At 57.6% G+C, this 21,212-nt stretch overlaps 2 protein-coding genes across 6 annotated transcripts; both read right to left on the bottom strand.

Annotated features, from left to right (window-relative positions):
• Positions 1–96: 96 nt before the first annotated feature.
• On the bottom strand, positions 97–13,986 carry RAVER1 (ribonucleoprotein, PTB binding 1). 3 transcript variants are annotated; one of them, XM_027085214.1, is made up of 14 exons: positions 13,665–13,986; positions 12,036–12,102; positions 9,977–10,446; positions 6,079–6,270; positions 5,830–5,959; positions 5,398–5,492; positions 4,453–4,540; positions 3,895–4,106; positions 3,706–3,799; positions 3,506–3,630; positions 2,652–2,726; positions 2,047–2,187; positions 1,576–1,659; positions 97–1,488 (listed from the first exon to the last, which is right to left on the bottom strand). In XM_027085214.1, the coding sequence occupies exons 1-14, from the start codon at positions 13,932–13,934 to the stop codon at positions 1,342–1,344; spliced, it is 2,190 nt and encodes a 729-aa protein (XP_026941015.1). In that variant the 5' UTR covers positions 13,935–13,986; the 3' UTR covers positions 97–1,341. The 3 variants fall into 3 exon arrangements, with proteins under 3 accessions (XP_026941015.1, XP_026941014.1, XP_026941016.1); XM_027085215.1 differs by having other exon boundaries at positions 101–1,488; positions 3,506–3,540; XM_027085213.1 differs by having other exon boundaries at positions 3,506–3,799; positions 13,665–13,985.
• Positions 13,987–14,130: 144 nt separating this feature from the next.
• ICAM3 (intercellular adhesion molecule 3) lies at positions 14,131–19,583 on the bottom strand. Of its 3 annotated transcripts, XM_027085217.1 has the most exons (8): positions 19,490–19,508; positions 19,285–19,376; positions 18,380–18,646; positions 16,023–16,331; positions 15,417–15,698; positions 14,890–15,144; positions 14,521–14,769; positions 14,131–14,432 (listed from the first exon to the last, which is right to left on the bottom strand). In XM_027085217.1, exons 2-8 carry the CDS (start codon positions 19,364–19,366, stop codon positions 14,239–14,241), a joined length of 1,638 nt encoding a protein of 545 aa, XP_026941018.1. In that variant the 5' UTR covers positions 19,367–19,376; positions 19,490–19,508; the 3' UTR covers positions 14,131–14,238. The 3 variants fall into 3 exon arrangements, with proteins under 3 accessions (XP_026941018.1, XP_026941017.1, XP_026941019.1); XM_027085216.1 differs by having other exon boundaries at positions 19,285–19,572; XM_027085218.1 differs by lacking the exon at positions 14,521–14,769 and having other exon boundaries at positions 19,285–19,583.
• Between the last annotated feature and the right edge of the window lie 1,629 nt (positions 19,584–21,212).

The following is a 21,212-nucleotide window of genomic DNA, read 5'->3' as shown; positions in this document are numbered from 1 at the left end:
TGAGGAGCCGGGCAGGCTCGGCTGCACCAAGACCTGCAGGGCTTTCCCAGACCTCCCACCAGGCCCACTGTTATCCCAAGAACCAGCCAGGTCTGCTTTCTTTAAAACCATTTACTTACAAACTTTAATTCAGCAAAGGTCTGTGTGAGAAGACTGGGGAGAGGACACCCCCCCGGCCCGGAGTGGATGTGGACCCCCAGAGTCAGGGGAGGGAAGCTGGTGGCCCAGCCGGCCAGGACCAGGGCCCAGGATCACCTCAGGCTGACATGTCCTGCTGGTGGGCAGGGGCAGAGCTTATTGGCATGTTGTTGAATTTTCTAACACTGGGCCAAAGGGAGGCCAGCTCCGGGTGATCTGGCCTGGGGATGAAGAGGCAGAGCTCATCTTCAACATGGAGGAGACAGCAGAGGCTCAGTGAGATGCACAATGCCTGACAGACAGACAGCAGGGGGACCAATTTAAGCTGGCAGAGAAAGCCCATCCCTGCACCTAAGCCTGAGCAGGAGGGCTGGTGGGACTGGTTTGCCAAGACCAAGGCTTTGGCCTTCTACTGTCCCCACGATGGGGGACTGCGGGTAGAGGGGCCCAATCCCCAGGCCAGAGCCATTTGGTCCTGAGTCAAGCTTCCGGAGCTCAGCATCTGAGAGGCTCTGGCCAGCGGGGCCTGGGGCCTGGAGCCTGGCTTTTAAGGCATCAGAAGGCGAGGGGGCTGTGGTAGGGGGCGGGGGACCCGGACCTGGAGTACAGCTCAGAGAGGGCAGGCAGGGGCAGGAGACAGCCATGCCTGCAGCAGTTGTGGGAAACAGAAAAAAGGGCTGAGCCATCTCAAACCGAAAAGTGTGGAATGGAGGCCCAGACACGCTGGGCCTTGAAGGAATCAGAGCTGGGGGTCGTCCTGGATTGTTTAAAAAATAATAAAAATTAGAAAAGGAAACCAAAGTCAGCTGTCAAAGTTAAAAAAGGGGGACAGTCTCTGATCCTCACGGGAGGTCAGGGAAACCTCCAAGGCACTCGAAAGGCCAAGATACAGGAGCGACGAGGCAGGAGAGAACTCCCAGAGAGACGAACACAGGCGGACACAGGGGTGGGGAGAGAGAGCAGGCCATGGCCTCTCCCTCTTAAGGCTGCAGGGTTTCCACACTGGGAGCAGGCCAGAGGTGCAGAGTGGCTCCCAGACGCCCCTACATTCCTTGGGCTCCTGCTGGTTGGTCAGCAAAGTCTTTCAGAAATTTTTCTGTTACCGAAAAGAAAAAAAAAAAAAGAAAAATAACACAAGACAAAACACCAGAAAACCCAAAAGCGATTTGGTGCAGGCCCTTGAGCATCTCCAGCACTGGCCCCTTAGAAAATCCTCTTGCGCTTCAGGTAGGAATCTGCGTAGTGGCCTCCAAGGCCCTGGGAGTGCTGGCCCACATAGCTGCCTTCTGGGCTAGGCTCGGGTGAGGGCAGCAGGTGGGCGAAGCTGCGTTTCTGGCCACCCAGTGGGGTCTGGAGACAGAGGGGAAGGGGTGGCGGGTCAGGGGCCACCCAGGGGCCACCACTCCCCAGCCGAGTGTCCCCACCCCTCGCCCGTACCTTCAGCAAGTGGCTGTGGCCATTGGGCCCAGGGCCGAGGCCCAGAAGCCCTTCTCCAGAGCCCAGTGGGGAGGAGCCGACCGCCTGGGAGAAATGGGAGAGATGTGGGATGGGAAAGCAAGCAGCCCCCAGAGCAGAGGCAAGGGTTTCAGGTTCAAATCTTGCTGCTGCCACTTACTAGCTATGAGACTGGGGTCAGATTACTTCATCTCTCTGGGCCTCAGTTTCTTCATCTGTGGATTGAGGCTATACCACCCACACCCTGGACTGCCGGGGGAGGAAGTGAGAGGCCAAGAAGCCTGGGCAATACTGGGTACAAGACACACAGGCTCAGGGAGAATGGCTTGTTTCAGCTCGGCCCTGAGCAAAACTGACCCCTGCCACCACCCTGGCCTTGGCACTGAAGGTCACAGGGCCCCGTGCATCCTGGCTGTCCCTGGGGACCTGTGCTCAGTCAGGGAGGCTCCTCACCTTGTTAAGGTGGCTCTGCTTGAGGCCAGCCTGCAGGCCGCTGGTGAAGTAGGAAGTGGGTGAGCCCGAATAGAAGTGGGAGAGGGGCCCACTGCCACCTCCGCCACCCCGCTCGCCAAAGCCACTGGGTGGGGGGGACATCTGCAGAAAGGGGGCTGGCTGAGTAAGACGGATCATTGCAGTATCACCCCTTCTGTCCCCCAAACAACTCTGGGCTTTGGACAATATGACAGTGGTGTGACAATGCCAGCAGAGGGGCCTGCCCTCCCTTCCTCCTCTGGGGAACCCTCCTCCAGGGAACCACATGCATGAGCACAGGGGGGCCTGCTGGAGGATAAGCTCCATGTGGAGCAGATAAATCACTATAGCCGAGGCTCTTCCCCAGCCTACTGACTGCCAGTTATATGAAGGAAGCCACCATGGACTGCTGAGCCCCAGCTGAACTGCCAGGTGACTGCAAAGAACTGCCCACCCACCACCCCACAGAATGGTGAAAAAATAATAAAATATTTGCTGTTCTAAGTCACAAAATGGTGGAATTGCTTGTTATGCAGCAAAAGCTAACTGATACACCCAGGAGGTAGGATGGACAGGGCAGCTCTTACTTTGTGTCGGCTGAGTCCATGAGGCCCGAGGGTTGGCTCCCGTGGGTGGGAGAAGAGCCGCCGAGGTCCCACATCCTGAATGAAAGTGGGAGAAGCACGTTGGGTTGGGGTCTGTAACCAACCTCACCCTTGATTCAATTCCACGGCACAGCTGTCACCGGGGAAGTCAGCCCCCTCCAGGAGAGGGCAAACTCTAGTGTATGGGGGCAAACTCAGCCAGCAGGGTGGGGCAATGAGACAGAATAGGTACCCAGTCCCAGGGGGGTGACTGTACCTGGACCCCAGAGGGCTGTGAGAGTGTGTGGCCCCAATGGAGCCAGGGCTTTGGAGTTCTCAAGGCAAGCAGGGCATCCAGGTTGTGTGAACTCCTGTGGTTTTTTTATGTTGGCACTGGCATTTGTTTCGGTTATTTTTTAAAAAACCCACTGTGGGCCAAACACAACACAGGTGGCCAGCCTGCAACGTCTGGCCTAGAGGAAGTCGGAATCATAGAAAGAGCAGCTCTCCAGGGACAGAGACATGAATCACAGAGGGGAGGAGGGGGAGAAGGACAAAGAGACAGAGCGGAGGCTGAGCCCTGTCTCTAAGGAGAAGCAGAAGTGTGGCTGCAGGCCTCTCGGGAGAGAAAAACTGACTGACAGGAAGCAGGGTTTGATGATGCGCCGAGACAAACAGACAAGAGACTTAAGGGCAGGGACTGTGTCCAGCACGTTCCCCGCTGTCTCCCTAACGCTTGGCCTGTCACAATCAGTACTAGAGAAATGTCGGTTTGGAGAGTGACTTGCTCCCAAGGGACAAAGGGCCACAGCAGCCGGCCTTTGGGAGGGCTGCCCCCAGGGCGGCCAGGTACTTACTGAGGGGTAGTCGAAGCCATAGCTGTCGGGCAGCCCTGGATCGGGGGGCAGGCGGGCGCTGGTGAGGGGGCTGAGCAGGCGGGACTTGAGCTGGAAAGCTTTGCTGCTGCCACCACCTCCAGGGGCTGGGGGGTTAGGCAGGGGGCCCTCAGCTGGGCGGCGGCTTCTCCCAGCGCCTCCCCAGCCCCGGGCCTCCTTACCCGCCAGATTGCTGGCTGGGAGCAGGCTGTGTAGGTTCAGGTAGGGATTCAGGGGGATCCGGAAGTCCTTGGGAGGCTCCCCCAGCAGCGAGACCTGTGGCAGGAGGGCCGGGTTCACGAGGGCCCCTGGCAGGGGGGCCCTCGCAAGGCAGGGGGCTGCAATAGTGCTGGGTGCAGGCAGGGCCTTACCCCAGTGGCCGTTGGCAAAGGCCCACTGTCCTTCTGCAGGCCTCTGAGACCAGTGCCTCGAAGCCCCACAGGAGCAGGGGGTGGAGTGAGTTGGGGTGCTGGGGGACCCAGGCCCATGGGTTCCCGGTCACCCCCAGAGGGGCCAAGCAGTGGCGGCAGCAGGGGTGGTGGCTTCCCTCGCCGGGACGGCAGCTCCGGGGGCAGGCCCCCTCCTACAGAGAGAAGGAGGAGGGTGTCAGCAGCCCGACCACACAGGCCACCTCCTCCCAGGGTCCTACAGCCTCCGCTTGGACCAGGGCTAGCAGCCGGGGGGCGACTATGTGCTGGACACTGAGCAGGGCCCTCAAAGTGCATCAACTCCCAGATGTTCATGGCTCCCCAGGGAGGTGCGCACCCACACACTCAACTGACAGGCGAGGACACTGAGACCCAGAGGGGTTAGGTCACTTGCCCAAAGCTGCACAGCTGGGAATTTACCACGCCCAGTGAGGAAAGGGGCCCAGGAAGGGGAAGTGGGGTGGGGCCCACAGAGATGGGAAGGAGCAGGGTCTGCATTACCTGCAGACAGCTCCCCGAGGAGGGGGCTGGCCGGCTGGGCCCCAGACTGGAGGGTGCCTAGGGGAGAGTCTCCCAGGATCCCGGGTTTCTAGGGACAGAGCACAATCAGCTGGAGACGAGGGCAGTGGGTCACAATGCCCAGCACACCGAGACTCCAGCCCACAGCCAATCACAGGCAGACACACCGAGTATCTCCCAATGTCTGTGATAGCCTGGGCATCAGCCGATGGTGACCGAGGCCTCCTGCATGCCAGGGCTTGCCCAAGGTGCTGGGGAGACCCAGGGAACACGGACCATGCGCAGCGGATCAGAGCCTGTCACCCACACTGTCAATTACTGTGAAATATCTACACTGTGACAGTCCTTCTTTGGCACCCACCATCTCACACCCAGCCCGCTTGCTGATTATCACGGAAGCACAGCGTCTTAACACGCACACCACCACGTCGACTTCAGGCACATGGCGTGTGACAGCCACATGTGGATTCAGTCACTCTTAGCCACACACGGCCCAAGCCCACACACAACCTTACCTTCTGTCAGTTACCATCAGACACATCTGCACCACTGACTTGGCCCCAGTGAATCAAACCACACAGGGCAGTGAGAGAAAGTGAGTGAGTGAGTGAGTGAGTGAGTGAGTGAGTGAGTGAGTGAGTGTGTGTGTGTGTGTGTGTGTGTGTGTGTGTGTGTGTGTTGAGGGGGTGGGGATGAGAGGCCCCTCTACTCCCCTGTGCAGCCTCAGCTTTGACTGAGTCACTTCCTGAGTCCTGAGCACCTGCGACAGGCCGGGGCCCATAATGGGCCCCAGGGCCACAGTCTGATGGTCCACAGCCCCGCTGATGGTGAACCACCCGTTGGTGGGTACAAGTGGTGTTGGAAACGGAATGACGGGCTGCGGGATGTGAGTGAGGAGGGAGCCCGTGGCCCACGGCCGGCCGTTACCTTCTGACTCTGGGTCTGCAGGGCGAGATGCAGCAGCGCTGTGGACAGGGCGGGCCCGTTGAGCAGCGGCATGGCCGGGGGTGCGCCCAGGAGGCCTATGGGGAGACCCAGAAAATGGGAGGTGGGCCCCGGGTAGAACCCCCCCATCAATTAAACACAGACCCAGGCCTGTGGAGAGCAGGAAACTGAAGCTGCCAGAGGGCAACTGACAACCAAAGAAAAGGGCCTGGGAGATGAGTCCCCCCCAGGAGGGGACGGTCCCTCCCTCCACCACCCTGCCTCCCCTGCAAGGGGCTCAGGGCACCAGCTCCCTCGGGGCAGCATCACTCTCATCCCAGCCCCTGCGCATGGGCTCATGTCACTGGAAGCTCGGGTGGGAACGGTTGCGGGAGGTGCCCGGTTCTGAGAGCGCTTGGCCCCTGCTTGCCTTACCCTGCTTGCCACCTGCGCCGCCGTGGAGCAGGGGGTTGAGCAGCAGCTGGAGGGAAGCGGAGGGCCCCAGGTTGCTGAGCAGCTGTAGGATGCTGGGCTCGGGCAGGAGCCCTTTGCCCCGATTGAGGGCCTGCAGAAAGGAACAGAGGAGCAGCTCAGGGTCCTGCCTGGCCACAGAGGGTGCCCGCCTGGTCCCCTGGCTCCCCCATCTCCACCCTCTGGGGCACCCTCCCTCTGGCACACGCTCACCGTGGCCTGGGCAGCAATGAGCGCAGCCAGCATGCTGCGGCCAGGGGGCCCAGGGGCGCAGAAGGAGACGCGCAGGTGGCTGCCCCCCAGGGCCAGGCCGTCTGCCCGCTGCTGTGCCTCTTCCGCCATCTCCGCCGTCTCGTACTCCAGCACGGCGAAGCCCTTCAGCTGCCCGTCCTGGCCGTACGCCAGCTGGGGGGTGGGGGCAGAGGCAGTCATAAGCACCTGGGTGGCAGTGACCACCATCATGTGAAGTGACAACGGTGACCAGATGAGGATCCTGATGACAGTGACCCCCAGAGAGGATGGACTCGGGGCCCTGCGCTGTCCTGTGCCTGGTTTCAGCGTTAGCTCATCGAATCTTCTGAATGGCCCCAGGATGCTACATTCTGCCCATTTTTCAGAGCAGGCAACTGAGGCTCAGAGAGGTCAGCGTGCCCAAGGTCATACTGTTGGTGGGAGGGCAGAGCCACGACCCACTCCATATGGGTCAACTCCCCCAGGCCTTGCTCCAGTGCCACTTTGGGACTTTGCCTAGGATTCCCGAGCACATGCTGCAGGGCTCAAAGAGGAGGGGCCAGCAGAAGAAGCAGGTGGCTCGGAAGTGCAGCCCTGCCACAGACCTCAGGCCGAGGATGCAGGTGGGGCTGGGAAGGGCACACAGCCTGGTGGTGAGGCAGGTGGCCACCAAGCTTGGGTTTGAGGCTGGTGGTGCTGGGCCGGAGGGTGGAGTCACACAGCCAGTGAGTGGCGGGAACAGGGATGTGGTCACAAGCAGGCCAGAGAGGCCCCTTCACCCCCCTTGATGCAGTCATTTGATACTTCCGGCCCACAGCCCCCTCTCCAGACCCTGGGGCCAGATATGTTCCAGGATTGAGGCTGTTTGAGAGATGAGAAAGGAGGGTGCCGCACACACCCTGTATTATGTATCAGTCACCCGCAGTGGGTTCTGAGGCGCCCTGGAAATCAAGCTTGTGAATAGCCCGGCAGCAAGATGCAAAGACAAAGGCCACAGGCGACCCCACGTCAGTTCAACCCAGGCTTTGCTGCCCAGTGAGCCTGCCCAAGTCGGAACAAAACTCTTGGTTTTCAGGGTGTTGTAGGCGCTGGAATTGTGGGCCGGGGCTGTCCCAGGGCGAGCAGATACTGTGAGAGCACTCAGCTGGGCCCTGCGCGCCCTTGGGCCAGGTGCCACGGGCGCTGTTTCAGCACTCCCACTTTGCAGGTGAAGTAACTGAGGCTCAGAGAGGGGCAGTCCCTTGCCCAGGCCACAGAGCTGGAGCTGGGGTCAGACAAGGCCAGGCAGAAGCCCTCAACAGGACTGGGCACCTTGGCGCGGCAATGGCTGTCCTGAGAACCAGTGCTGTTCCTCTTGGGTCCAGAATGCCGCACAGATGACTGCAGTGTGCTTTGGGGCAACGCACTGCCCGCCAGTAGGACATAGCACAGAGTCCATAAAATGGAATATGGCGCAGCTACAGGAGAAATGAGAAAGCTCTCATTTCTGAACATGGAAAGACGCCCAAGATAAAGTCAAACCAGTGCAGGCATGGCAATATTTGAGTCAAGAAAAGGGGAATGCAGGAGCATATATACATATCCATTTGAAATGCATAATAAAATCTCACTGGAAGGACACACACAAACTGCTCTGAGAAGGGGTTGTAGGAAAAGACCCTGCGGAGCCAGGAGGGAGTCTTCACTGCAGGGCCCTCGTGGACATGCTAAATTTCGAAATGGGCCTGGACTGCCCATTCATAGAAACGCATCCAGTTGCAAAGGCTTTTTATAACACCCCAGGGTCTTGGGACACCTGCTTTATACACATCCATAGCATTCAAACATTTTTAAGCAACTCTGCAATAAAATGAAGCAATTAAGATACACAGGGACTTCCCTGTGGTCCAGCAGTTGCGGCTCCACGCTTCCTCTCCAAGGGGCATGGATTCGATCCCTGGTCAGGGAACTAGGATCCCACATGCTGCACGGCAGTAAATACATAAATAAAAATTATATATACATATATAAAAAGATACGTCAGTTGGCCTGTGGATAACTGGCAAAGTGAACTGGACTGAGTTGCTGTGGGCTTTCCTTCATGATCTTCTCTTGATTATGTCAAAAATAAAACACCCCCCACATGGGCAGCAAACTCCCGTTGTGGGAGGCGGGGGCACCCAGTTGAGAGCGGGGGCCCCAGGGTCAGCTGCCTGATCTTGGCTCCCAGCCCACCGCTTACTGGCAGGCCAGCCTGCGGAAGCCACTGCACGTGCCCGTCCATGGCCCTCAGTTTCCTCATCTGTAAGATGGGCCCAGCCACTAGACCCACCTGGCAGGGTAGCAGTGGGGATTCAACAGTGTGCTCAGCAGGGGCGGGGAGGCTGTGGGCGTGGGCCCAGTGCCCACTCTGAGTGCCCAGGCAGAGCAGGCTCAGGCCTTCAGCCCACCTCTAGAGAGCACTTCACCTTCACCCCTGGCACCAAGGCCTGGATGTGCTTCTTCTCACAGTCACGCTCGTCTCATCAGACAAATAGAGAAAGGGGTCAAAGAGCAATCAAGGCCACAAGGTTCCTAAATAGGGGACCGTTCAATCAGGATGAGCATCCTGACCGTTCAACCAGGATGCCCAGCATGACTGGGCTCCTCGGAGGCGGTCTCCTCAAGGCCTGGGACTCAGCAGGTGCTCAACAGACATCTGGTGAATGCCTAAGTGGAGGAATGCGTGAGTAGCCGTTTGCAATAACCTAGTCACAGAGCACGGCCAGACCCATTTTGAGATGGGGAAAGCAAGGCCCAGAGAGAGAACCTGTAGTTGGCCACAGCCCTACAATCTCCACACGAGAAGAGGTGGCTGCTAAGCTATATGTATATGTCATCTGTGTCCTGAGTCCCATCCAGGGCCTGGCACACAGTAGGTGCACGGCAGAGGCAGCAGTGAGCAAAGAGAGGGGCTCCTACCAACGCCAATTCCCCAGCACCAACACCCAAGGCCACAGAGCTGGGGTCTGAGCCCAGTACCAGCCTCCTCCAGGGTGGCCTGGGGTTCCAATGCTGGCTCTGCCACACCCTGGCTGTATGTCCTGGGGCATGTCAACTGACCTCTCCATGCCTCAGTGTCCCCACCTGAAGAAGCGGATGACACCTGCCTCTCCAGGCTGTTACAGGATGGAGGGGTTGCAGGTAAGCCCAGCGAGTGCTGAAGGAATGTCCACCCTGGGGGTCTGTGGGCACGACCACCTGGAAGCTCTCCAAGAGCTGGGTCTGGCCTATTCTCGCCCCACCGCGCCTGTCATGGGGCTAGACACCCTCACAGAAGGGCCCAAAAAGTGAGACCAGAATGAACCAGGGATTGTTTTGCTAAACCAATGCATGAGTATTGAACCGCTTCTTATGGAGGAGGGAAACCAAGACTCAGAGAGTGAGTGACTTGCCACAGAGCAGGGCTGGGATCTGGCCACGTCCAACTTCCTGACCTCAAGGCTTAAATGGACTGTGGGCTCCTCCAGAGTAGCCTCCTTGATGCTGGGCCCGGGGCCTGGGACCCAGGAGGCGTGAGCGCAGAAGTGGATGTGAACACAGGGTGAGCAGGCCTCACAGCCATTTTTTTTTTTTTTTTTAACAAAGGTAGCCTCGCCTACATTTTACAGTGGGGAGGTTAAGCAAGTCGCCAGAGGGTGTGCGGGGATCTGAAGCCCAGCCACCTGGCTCCTCGGTGGGCCGTCACGCACTGCACCATGTGGCCTTTCTAACAAGAAGCCCCTTCAAAGTGGCATCGCTGCTGCCTTACTGAAATGGGACCCAGGAGACTGGAGAGAGCAGGTGACTCAAAGAGCCTCTCTGAGGTGCTCTGGGCTTCGCATCTGCTCCCCGAGATCCCCGCACTGGGCACAGGGCTCACCTGGCAGAAGGTGGGTGTGTGGACGGCCGAGAGTGCCCGGCGCAGGGCATCCACATCACTGAAGCCAGGCGGCAGGCGGTCGACACAGAGGCAGCGGGAGTGGAGCAGGGAGGGCGTCAGCTGCCCGGCGTCTGTCCAGTGCACGTAGAGGGTGCGTGGGCCCAGCGGCTTGCCCAGCAGGTCCGACTTGGCGCGGGCGGCCGAGTCCTTCTTCATGTACTCGGCGAAGCCATAGCCCTTGGAGTGGCCGGTGCGCTCGCTGTAGACCAGGAAGCAGCGCTCCAGGCTACCAAAGGGCCGCACCAGCTCCTCGAACTGCTGCTGCGTGAGGCTGGGGGGCAGGTTGGCCACGCACAGCAGGGCGTCCGTGGGCTGCAGCTGCACCGACAGCTCGCGCTCCCGCAGGCGGCTCTGGTGGAAGGCGCTGATGGCGGCCTCGGCCTGCTCCCCGTTCAGCAGGGTCACGAAAGCTGCAGCGGGAGGGAGTGTGGGTCAGTGGGGCCCCCGAGGGCCTGCCCCTCTACCCCATGGTCGCCCGCACCGACCTCCCTCCAAACCACATGTGACCTCAGAACACCGAACAGCCAGGACATCGCAGGCAGCACCTGAATGGAACAGTCACCAGCCTTGAGCAACAACAGTCAGCACCTCCTTGCAACCCACGGTGACGCTCACCTACTGGGAGCCTGGCCCCATCCTAAGAACTACATGTGTAACTCGGGTGACACGCAGGGTAGTGGTTAAGCATGTGGTCACTGGAGCCTGGGTTTCAACTCTAGCCCCTAAGTGGCTTTGAGGTCTATTTCCTCGTCTGTCAAATGGGAATAACTTACTCCTCACAAACACTAATTTTCCAGCAATGAAATGGGCCCAGAGCAGTGCCCTGCCCAAGTGCCTGGACTTGAACCCAGGCAGGCTGGCTCCCAGGCACCCACAGTTTTTCAGGTGTTTTAATACGTTTGGCTTCACGGCCAACTCCAACAGGTCATGTCCAATTTGCTGGTGAGAAAACCAAAGCTGAGGAGGGTAAATCACTTGCCTATGGCCACAGAGTGAGGACAGACCAGGACTAGAACCTGGGTCCATTTGCCTCCAGGGCCCAAGATCTTAAGCACTACTCCGGCCCACCAGCTAGGTCTCGAGGGCTCACCAGTCCTCAGTTCCTTCTCAACCATACTATAGTTCACAGGCAAAGGCCCTGGCTGGTTTAACATCTGGCCCAAAGCCTTGTGGACACAGACACCCACGGAGAGCCTCCCACGTAGGGGGCCAAGGCTGACAAGACCTGTCCCTGCTCTCACAGAACTGACCACCACGCGCAGGAGGCAGGTGAGTGGGCTGGCAGCGACAGCCTAGGGTGGTCGGTGCTATGATGGGGCGGGGGGGGGGGTGCGCTCAGGGCATTGTGAGGAGCTGCCTGACGCCAGCTGGATGGAAGAGGAGACAGCTAAGAACAGTGGCAGAGGGAACAGCCTGGAACCTTAGGAACCTGAGGAGACGATGAGGCTGAGGCACATCCTTGCAAGGTAGTATCAGGAGGAGCCTCAGACAGGTTTTGAGGAGAGAGAAGAATGATCAGGGTTAGGACCAGGTATGATCAGATTTGCAGTCACATCAGAGCTGGCGGTCTGGGGGAAGGCAAGCAGGGGAGTAAAATCGTGGAGGCAGAGAGGCCAGAGGGAGGCTGCCATTTCAGCAAAGATGTACCCTAGGTCCAGCGCAGGACAGACTGTTGCCCCAATCTGTCCCTCATCTTGGGCGCCCATCGTGGGGCATCCTTGATGTTCCTCTTCCAGGCTACCCAGCAGATACCTGGGCACTGGGTACCCATTCCCAAGCCATCCCCCCGGCCGGCCAGTCACCCACGCCTGTCTGATCTTCTCCTGCAAGTCCTCCAGAACAACTGGTGCCCCTCCATTCTCTTGGCTTCCTTCTGGTCCACATCCCTTCCATCACTGCTGAATGTTGGGCCTGAAGTTCATGAGACACTGGGCCAAGATTCTCCCAGCTTCAGGGGCTGTCATCCCCTGCCCCTAGCCCACCCCGCAGTCCCACAAACCTGTCCCTTTGTATTTGTCCACAAAGCAATACTTGAGCTCATAGTCGCCGAGCAGGTCGTGCACCTCCTGTGGAGACAGAAGCCAAAGGACAGGGAATCACCGAAGGCTGAAGGGAGCAACCCAGTGCCACCTTCACATGGACCAGCTATGAGGGCAGGTCAATTACCATCCCTATTTTACAAAGGAGGAAACTGAGTCTCAGAGCATCTACTTGCCCAAGGCCATTGAGGCCATACCTGGCAGAGCTGGGATTCAGAGGTTAGCTGCAGATCCCATGCTTTTAACCAACAAAACACTCTCTTATTAGAGAGTCAGGTGTGTCTGAGTTCAAGTCCCAGCTCTGCGTACACCCACAGGGAAGTTGTTTAACCCATCTGAACCTCGGCTTTCAAGACTGACTCTTTCCAACAACCTTGCAAATCAAGTATTAACAAATCCATTTTGTACATGTGGAAACTGAGGCTCAGAAAGGTGAAGAAAATTGTCACAGGTCATGCAGTTGGTCAGGGCAGCAGTGGGTATGCCACCCATGGGTACCTGACTGGGGACCCTGTGTACTTAATAAGCCCACATTGTGTGGCTTCACGTGCCTCCCCATTCCCTCCTACTGGCAGGGCTGCCTTCTTGAAAGCCAGCTATGGAGGCGAGGCTCTGGGGTCTGCTTGTGCCAGACACACTGTGCACCCTGCAGGAGAGACAGCGTGTTCCCAGCTGAGAGATGGTGTGGGCACTAGGAGGATGGCTGACTCTAGAAACAAACCAGACTATGCTTAGGGGTGCCTGCCCCAGGTCTGTCCCCAAGTCACACTCCTCCCAACACTCCTAGGGCCCCACCGGCCATGTGACCACCCATGGGCAGAGAGAGCCAATGGCAGGTGTGTTGGTGGGCCAGAGACCAGAGATTCTCCACAGCAGGAACAAAGAACCCATTCCATCGCTGATGGGCAGGGCAGACCAGATGCAATCTTCCTGGGTTCAAAGAGCACTGGGAAGTCCTGCCCCATTTGGCCCCAACAGAAGAGCACCCTTGGCCAGATCAGCCAAGGGGGGGCTACGTGGAACAACACCCCCCCCCTTTTCTGCAGGTCTGTGGCATGGGGACAGGAGGAGACTCCATTTTTCCAAATTAATCCCGAGGCTTTTGGTGAAAAAAGACCCCAGAAGCTGCTATAACTTCCGGATCTACCTCTAAAAGGAGTTAATAAACGCTTGCTAGGAAAAGGCATAGTCTAGTCAACCATGAAACTTATGGATATGAAGTCCCACCACTCCATGGTAGAGCAGGAAGAAACTGGCGTCCCGGTTTCCACAGTCCCAATCTGGCTGCCCATTCACAATCCCCCAACGTGGCCAAAGCTGCCCGCCCCCTTCCATTCCCCGCCCCCTTCAATCACTTGGTTTCGTCCAAGCCTGTGGTCGTCCCTAACAACGTCCCCTCAATCAAGTTGGTTTCATCCTCCATCTCCGACCCCCCACATCCCGCTCTTGGTCTCTCCCGACCCCGCGTGGATCCCGCGCTTGGACTCAGCCTACGCCCCCCGCCAGAGCGTTGGTGTCGCCCGGTTCCCCCCGCGCACGCGCACGGTGGTATTTCCCGCCACGCTCCCACAGGGCACCCCCCCCCACACCTGGTTGGTCACGTCCCCCGGGAGGCCGCGGATCAGTATCTTGCGGCGGTTACGGAACTGGCGCTCGGTGTGTTCCAGGCGTTTCCGGATCTCCTCTGGATCTAGCGGCGGCAGTTCTTCTTCAGGCGCCCGGCGCTCCGCGACGTCACCAGCTTCAACCTCGGCCCCAGCCTCCGGGCTCAGCGGGGGCCGGTGAGTAACGGACACGTCGGCCGCCATCTTGGGAAACCCGGCGCCTTCTGGGACCAGCGAGCCGAGGCGGAGCGGCATAGAGCGGCAACGAGGGCGCGTCCGCCGATTGGCCGAGAGAATCCCCGCCTCCTTCCCGACCCCTCAGCCCATTGGATAAGGCCCCGCCCGCCTCTCAGAGTTCAAGCCGCGTCTGGGCGCTACAGGCTCCGCCCTTTTCCGCTATCAAGGTGTCACTCAAAGGACGCGCGGAGCAGTGGGATGGCAAGCCACAGTGTGCAGATTTTAAAGCCTTTATTAGTGCGGAATTCGGGGATGCAGCCAAACCTCCGTCGTCTTTGCCCAGTATCACGGCACTTTGCCCAGTATCATGGCACTCTGATGCTCAGGATAACTCCACTGCCACAGCCTCGTCGGGCTGTTGAGGCGCGAGGGGCAACCGGGTGCTGCTTTGCCTCACGTGGTAGATGTCACGCCGCTTCTGCACCCCAAAGACGTACACTGAGGCCGCAACGAGGATCACCAGGCCCAAGATCGTTAACACCCCCAGGACAATGGTGATGGCGATGGGGTTCCGACCTGTGCAGAAAAGCAAGGAATAAATACACGCGTCTCGGCCCCTCCTAAGCTTGCCCGTCTAGAATAAATACGCCCCGCCTAGGCTCACCCTGAACGTCCATCATCACTGTCAGAACGTCCGTGCCCCGTGAGCTTGTCGCTTGGCAATTGTAAGTGCCACTATAGTTTAACCTGACGAGGAATGGGATGCCGACGGGCACCTTGAACTTGGAGGCTTCCTGCAGACACTGTAGTTTGGGGTTTGGGTTGCCCCGGGCCTGGCACTGCAGGATATGCATAGTCCTGTCTTTCCACGTCAAGCGCTGGGGACATTTAGCTCGGTCAATCTTGGGGCCGTCTGTGGGACCACCAAATGATTAGATACACCCGACACACCCGAGGCACAATGGGACAAGGGAGAGACAAGTCTTCCCAAATCAAGGAAGCAAGGGATTAAAGGTCAGAATGACCTACGCACACAGGACACGCAACTGGACGCTCCTGTTACGGTGCAAGATCACCCCATGCACCTCGAGGGTGGCATTGCAGAAGAAGGTGCGCCTGTCGTCCTTCGCAGTGGCGTTTAGCTGAAGGTGGGCAGGCTGTCCCGGTGCCGCGGCTGGAACTCCGTCCAGCGTGACCCGGACTCGGGGTCCGGCCGCGCAAGTCACAGTTACTGTGGTCCCCTCAGTGGCGTTAGGTTCTCTCAGCGTCAGGTTGGGCCCCTGGAAGCCTAAAGGCGGAGCATTGCCCAGGAGTTTCATGACCACACACCTCCCTTAGGTCAAGCCCCGCCCCCACCCGCCTCCTTCCCCTCGGAGTATCCAGGCTACGCCTTCATCTACTCTGCAGCCCACGCCCAGTTTGGGGCGCTCAGGCTCTTCTTCTCGAGTCACTTAGGTCCCGCTCCTCTCCAGTTTAGTCTCCGCCCGATGCCACGCCCCCTTGGGCTATGGAGGCCCCGCCCCTTGCCTCCTGAGTTATTTTGGCTCCGCCCCCTCTTACTATAGGCCTTCACGTTCTCCCGGGTCTCGCGGCTCTCGCCCCCCAAGGTCACGTTGCAGACAATCTCCTGAGTGCTCTCCTGCTCTGCTTTCGCTGTGGCTGTGGCCGTGAGTGTGTCACCGTGGCTCACGACTGTGGCATTCAGCATCTGGTCCCCCAGCGCCAGTTGCACCTGGGCCTCCGATGCTGGGAAGAGCCCATCCAGGGTGCAGTCAACGGGCCACGACGTTTCCACCTCCGAGAACCGGGGGACAACGAGGCGCGGGGGCGTCATGGGCATGGCTTGAAAGAAGGGTGGGAGTGAGCGGGAGGAGGTCTCACAGCCGTGGAGGCCCCTTTTCCCATGACACTCATCCCCACAAACCAGGGTCCTTCTTTCCCAGGATACCTTGCGGCCTGGGTCACCCCCTTCCCAGGACACACACTCACAGCCTTCTCCAAAGGTCCTATGGCTGCAAGCCTCCCATATGAGGCTACCCGTCGCTAAAGGCATGTTTTCCCAAAAGCCCTTGAGGTCCAGGCCACCCCCTTTTCAGGAATCCCGCCGCCAGGGCACCCTTACTCTGGCTCCGCTCATCACCCACCGTCTGCAGTCCCTTCCCTCACCAAAGGTTCGGAGCTTCCTGGGGGCCGAGCTGTTCTGGAACAGTCCCAGCCCTTGGGACCGCAGGTCCAGCTCCGTGCGGCAAGAGAAATTGGCACCGTGGTCATCTCTGCTCGCCGGCACCGTGACCGTGACCTCGGCAGGCTCCCTGTCTCCCGCTGGCTGACGGCCCAGCTCCTTCCCCTCACGAAGCAGCACCACGGTGAGGTGGTCCCGGGGGGCCCCACCGGACACCATGCAGCGCAGGGTGAGGTTCTCGCCCACGGGCTGCCAGCGGGGCAGGGGGGCCAGCTCCACGCGTTCCGGGAACCCTGCGTGGGGGGTATGAAGGGGAGAGTGGAACTTAGCAGCCAGCCTGGCAGCCTCCACACTAGGGAGTGGCGAGGAGTCAAGGGTGGCCCAGTGCAGAAGTGTGAACTTTGAGTTAATAAACCTCCAGGGCTTAGAAATGTGCTAGTATAAGTGTTTGCTATTATCATTAGCATCATGATTATTATTTCCTGTTTTGTCGGACACCTTGCCAGGCACTGAAATAAAAGTCAGATTTTCTGTTCCCAAGGACCTCACCATTAAGTGGGGCGGGGGGGGGAAGGAAGGAAGGGGACTAAAGTTTATGGCCACTTATGATGTTAATAGTAATCATAAAATTTCCTGTTTATTTTGAGTTTTCCTTAGACTTTCCAGATGTCATCCACCTTCATTCACACAGCAACCAAGTGAAATCTCTTCTACTATTCTTCCCTTTTATGAATAGAGAAACTGAGGCCTAGAGAGGTGAGGATGAGGTGATCTGCCCAAGGACGCACAGCCAGGAAAGGGCAGAGCCAGGGTTAGACGGGGGTTTTCCCAAACTCCAGACCTGTGTGTCCACCTGCCTCCTTGATATCAGGTCTAGAAACTCCCCTGACCCCTCCTCCCAGCTTCTGGCCTGGACTCTGGTCTTGGCCTTTCCCAGAGCTTGGTCTAGCCCTCCCCAATCAGTCCCAGCTGCTCAAGGCCTAGGGCAGCCTCTGAGGGTGCTCTGCACAGTCCTTGGGGACTCAACAGCCCCAGGCTGGGTCCTCTCCCAGCTGCAGCTGCAGTGGCCCTCACAGGCACACATACCAAACCCTGGGCCTCCTTTGAGGGAGCATCTCTCAAGCCTGGATCTCAAGCTGTCACACACAGGCCTACGGACTGGCCGCTATGGAAAATATTTAACATCTAACTGTAATTTTAGAATATTTAACAAGGAGGCCCCCATCTTAACCTCTGGTTGAGGGACAGTGGTATGCTGGCCAATGCTGATTATGCCGGGGCTCTCTGGGGTGAGGTGGGGGAGCCCCAACATGGAGCATTTGCCAATTTCTGTGGTGTAAATACTTTGGCTGATTTCAAGCTACTCAGTGTGACACATTGAGTAGCTTGAAATCAGCCACTCAGTGAGCTGGGAAGAGACGAGCACCATGGACTCTCATGAGCCAGGACCAACAGGCTCTTGCACAGCACTGAACAGAAGCATCTCACGGTCACACAGATGGGGACACCCAGATAAACACATAGGCAAACATATACACACGCAGATGTACATGTTACAACAGAAATACACACAAAGACATATACAGACACGTACTGACACAGACATCCACACTTGCTCACACACAGAGATACACAGATACCGACATACAGACATATATAGACATTCACACATAGAGATATACACAAATCCAGAGACACGTACACACAGGCACACACAAACATACAGACAGACACATATACAGACACACAAGTACGCTCACACGGTCTCACAGAGATAATGACAGATACAGAAGCTCACAGACACACACATAGGTACACAAACACGAATACAGACACTGGTGCACACAGGAGCATATGCACAGTTACACATGTACACTACACTTTTCTATGGCTTCACAAAACAGTAAGCACCATGACTGATGTACTCTGCTACTTTCTAGTCTATTGTTTTGTTGTTGGTTTTTTTTTTTGGCCACACTGCATGGCTTGTGGGATCTTAGTTCCCTGACCAGGGATTGAATTCAGGCCCTTGGCAGTGAAAGCATGGAATCTTAACCACTGGACCGCCAAGGAATTCCTCAGATATATTTAAAATGCTTATCGGGACCCAAATAAATTAATTCACAACTGCTGCCCTGGCATGTGGTCGAGATGCATCTCTCTGTCTCTGTCTCTGTCACACACACCCACACACACACATTCAGGTCCAAGCTCTGGGTCAGAGCCCAGGTCCATTCCTGCAAACTCAGGGCCCTCATGCCCGCCCCGCTCCCCTGCACCATTGGTTATCTAGCCCCACTGCTGCCCGAAGCCAGCTCCACCTCCAGGCACAGCCACTCACGGTACACTGTGATGTTAGAGAAGCCTATCATCTGGGAGCCATTGCAGAAGCCAGAGCAGAGGAGCTGGGTGTCACCAGTCACATTGCTGAGTTGGAAGGCTGCCCAGCCCAGGCCACGGCCCACCGACTCCTTGAGTAGGGACGTCTCCAGGAAGATGAGTCCAGCGCTGGGGCAATCTGTACTGCAATTTACCAAGAGGGACTCTCCGGCAGGCACCACTGGGTTCTGCGGCTCCACTCGCAGCTGCAACTCCTGCCCTTGGGTACCTGGGGGAACAGAAGGAAGCTCTCCTGGGGGTTCCAGTGCCCCCCAACCCACCCATTTGCAGGCTCCACCATTCAAAACTTCCTCTTGCCGAGATATGATGGTCTCTGCCTTCATGGTGCTTCAGTTTAGTGAGGAAGACAGATGATGGATCAGGAACCAAGGAGAGCTGGGAGGGAGGCCAGGGGAAGCCCTGATCAAGCCTCTAGGAGGAAGTGAGTCAGGGAAGGCTTCCTGGAGGAGGGGACCACTATGGTCAGTTTTAAAGTGTCAAGGAGGCGTTAGCCAAGTGAAAGGGAAGAGTGATCCTGGCAGACTGAAGAGCATACGCAGAGGTTGAGGGTCCAGATGGACCAGGGAGGGAATGCATGCATGCATGCATGCTTGTGTGTGTGTGGGTGTGTCGTGCAGAGGGAGAAGAACAAGTCAAATGCAGGGACTGTGTCTCTCCGGGAGCCCTGAAGGCTGTGTTAAGAGGCCACCACTTTCTCCCGAGGACACTGGGGAGCCCCCTGGCCGATCTGAGTTTAAGAAGTGTTATTGGCACAGCCCGGGCAGCAGGGTGTGAGGCGCTCTGTTCTCCTTCCCCTCCGCCACCAATCCCGCAACTCCAGCGCCCCCCCAGCTTGCCGGGCCTCACCTGGGGGCAGCAGACAGCAGACTAGAAGCAGAGAGATGAACGAAGTCCAGCAGGCCCTGGGCAGCGGCCCTGAGGGCATCATGGTGGCCAGCCTGTAGGAGGAAGTTGCCTTAATGAGGCGCTGGGCACTGGAGAGCAGGCGGGTCACCCAGGGGAAGGAAGTACAGCCACCGCAGTTAAGAATGCAGAAGTCCAGGGGCTACACCTTGCCCAGGCCTAGGGAGGGGCAGGGGAATATTGCACAGCCCCAGGGCTCCAGAGTGGGGGGCCCAGGGAGGTGGAGGGCGCTGGCCAGTCTCCAGGGAGTCTCAGGTAGGGTAGACCTCAGTCACCACCCCTCCCCACACCCCCCCCCCCCCCCCCCATGAACCCACAGGAAGTGCTAATGCAGTCTTCTTCCTTTGTTTTTAGCACAGGAAAGCCTGGAGAGGGGAGGGGGTGGAGGTGGTGAGACACCTCCTTCCTGTTGAACTTAGGTGAAGGGGGGGTGTTCTGTTCCCAGAGAGGAAGTTAACGGGGGATAATCAGACACTTTCCTTGAAGGGATAGGGTGGGATTTCAAGGCAACATTTCGAGGAGGCAACAACAATGGGTGGACTTCTAGGCAGGGCTTCGCGCAGTTAGCGCGAGATCCCAACACTCCTGGGGGGCAAATAAGAGATTTGGGGGGTGATAACGAGGTACCCCTAAGATAAGTGAAGCCATGAAAATGAACAGAGCCCACATTTATTGGGGACTTGTGCTAGGCTCTGTGTTGGCTGCCTGGGTGGCTTTTATAGGGCCCCTTATCTTTGAAGATCTTGTGGGTGGGGTCCCCCGTTCCCTGTGTGCAGTGCTGAGGTAGAGTGCTTGGGGGACAGCTAAATCCTGAGCCACCGTCTGCCAAGGGTGCTACTTGTAACCGGCTCTTACCCCTGTCCCCCTCCCCCCTTGCCCTTCTTCTCCAGGTAGCTGGTCTCTTTACCCCAACAGTAGGGACTTGGCGGGGCGGGGAGAGGGGTCAGGTGGGGACTCCCACCTCCATCAGTTCCATCTCTCAGGCCTCTGACCTGCCTCCTGTGCCTCTGACCTGAGCTCCAGAGAGGGACCTTGTTGAAGATCTTGATGGCACTCAGCATTCATCCACTCTCCCCATCCCTAAGGCCACACCCCCTCCTCTCTCACCTGGAGTACCCTCCCCAATGAGGTCTCTCCTCGCCTGCCCCGCCTCCCAAAAATCCGTTTCGCACATGGTGCCCAGAGAGCAACTAAAACCCAAATCAAAAGTATTTGTAAATAATATATCTGATAAGGTATTAATATCCAGATTATAAAGAATTCCTACAACTCAACAACAAACCCAATTCAAAAATGGGCAAAGGGCCTTCCCTGGTGGCGCAGTGGTTGAGAGTCCGCCTGCCGATGCAGGGGACACGGGTTCGTGCCCCGGTCCGGGAGGATCCCGCATGCCGCGGAGCAGGGGGACCCGTGAGCCGTGGCCGCTGAGCCTGCGCGTCCGGAGCCTGTGCTCCGCAACGGGAGAGGCCACAACAGTGAGAGGCCCAAGTACCGCAAAAAACAAAAAAACATCTACAGGGACTTCCCATGTGGTCCAGTGGTTAAGACTCCGCGCTTCCACTGCAGGGGGCATGGGTTCCATCCCTGGTCGGGGAACTAGGATCCCACATGCCGTACGGCCAAAAAAAAAAAAAATTGACATGTGCAAGGATTCTCACAGAACATCTACTGAACTCTGGCAGAAGATACCAGACTTCCAAACGGGCAAAAAAATCTCCATGTAACTGGGTATGACAAAAGAAAAACGAAAACGAATAAAACAGAGAGAACAAGGTGCTACTGCATAGCACAGGGAACTACATTCAACATCCTGTGATAAACCATAACGGAAAATAATTTTTTTTAAATATTTATTTATTTAGTTGCACTGG

Source organism: Aethalodelphis obliquidens, unplaced genomic scaffold (assembly GCF_003676395.1).
Source record: "Aethalodelphis obliquidens isolate GAN/ISIS:26980383/991018 unplaced genomic scaffold, ASM367639v1 scaffold53, whole genome shotgun sequence".
Classification (NCBI taxonomy): domain Eukaryota; kingdom Metazoa; phylum Chordata; class Mammalia; order Artiodactyla; family Delphinidae; genus Aethalodelphis; species Aethalodelphis obliquidens.
Note: the sequence above shows the minus strand (reverse complement) of the source record. Positions and strands in the feature narration are given on the sequence as shown.

Coding starts and splice junctions, on each gene's coding strand:
- RAVER1 (XM_027085213.1), bottom strand. CDS start 13,934: ATGCCGCTCCGCCTCGGCTCGCTGGTCCCAGAAGGCGCCGGGTTTCCC. Junction 12,103..13,664: donor CGGGGGACGTGACCAACCAG/GTGTGGGGGGGG, acceptor CTGTCTCCACAG/GAGGTGCACGACCTGCTCGG. Junction 5,493..5,829: donor CGGCGCAGGTGGCAAGCAGG/GTAAGGCAAGCA, acceptor GTCTCCCCATAG/GCCTCCTGGGCGCACCCCCG.
- ICAM3 (XM_027085216.1), bottom strand. CDS start 19,366: ATGATGCCCTCAGGGCCGCTGCCCAGGGCCTGCTGGACTTCGTTCATC. Junction 15,145..15,416: donor GGAGAACGTGAAGGCCTATA/GTAAGAGGGGGC, acceptor CTCCGCCTTTAG/GCTTCCAGGGGCCCAACCTG. Junction 14,433..14,520: donor AGTGATGATGGACGTTCAGG/GTGAGCCTAGGC, acceptor TTTTCTGCACAG/GTCGGAACCCCATCGCCATC.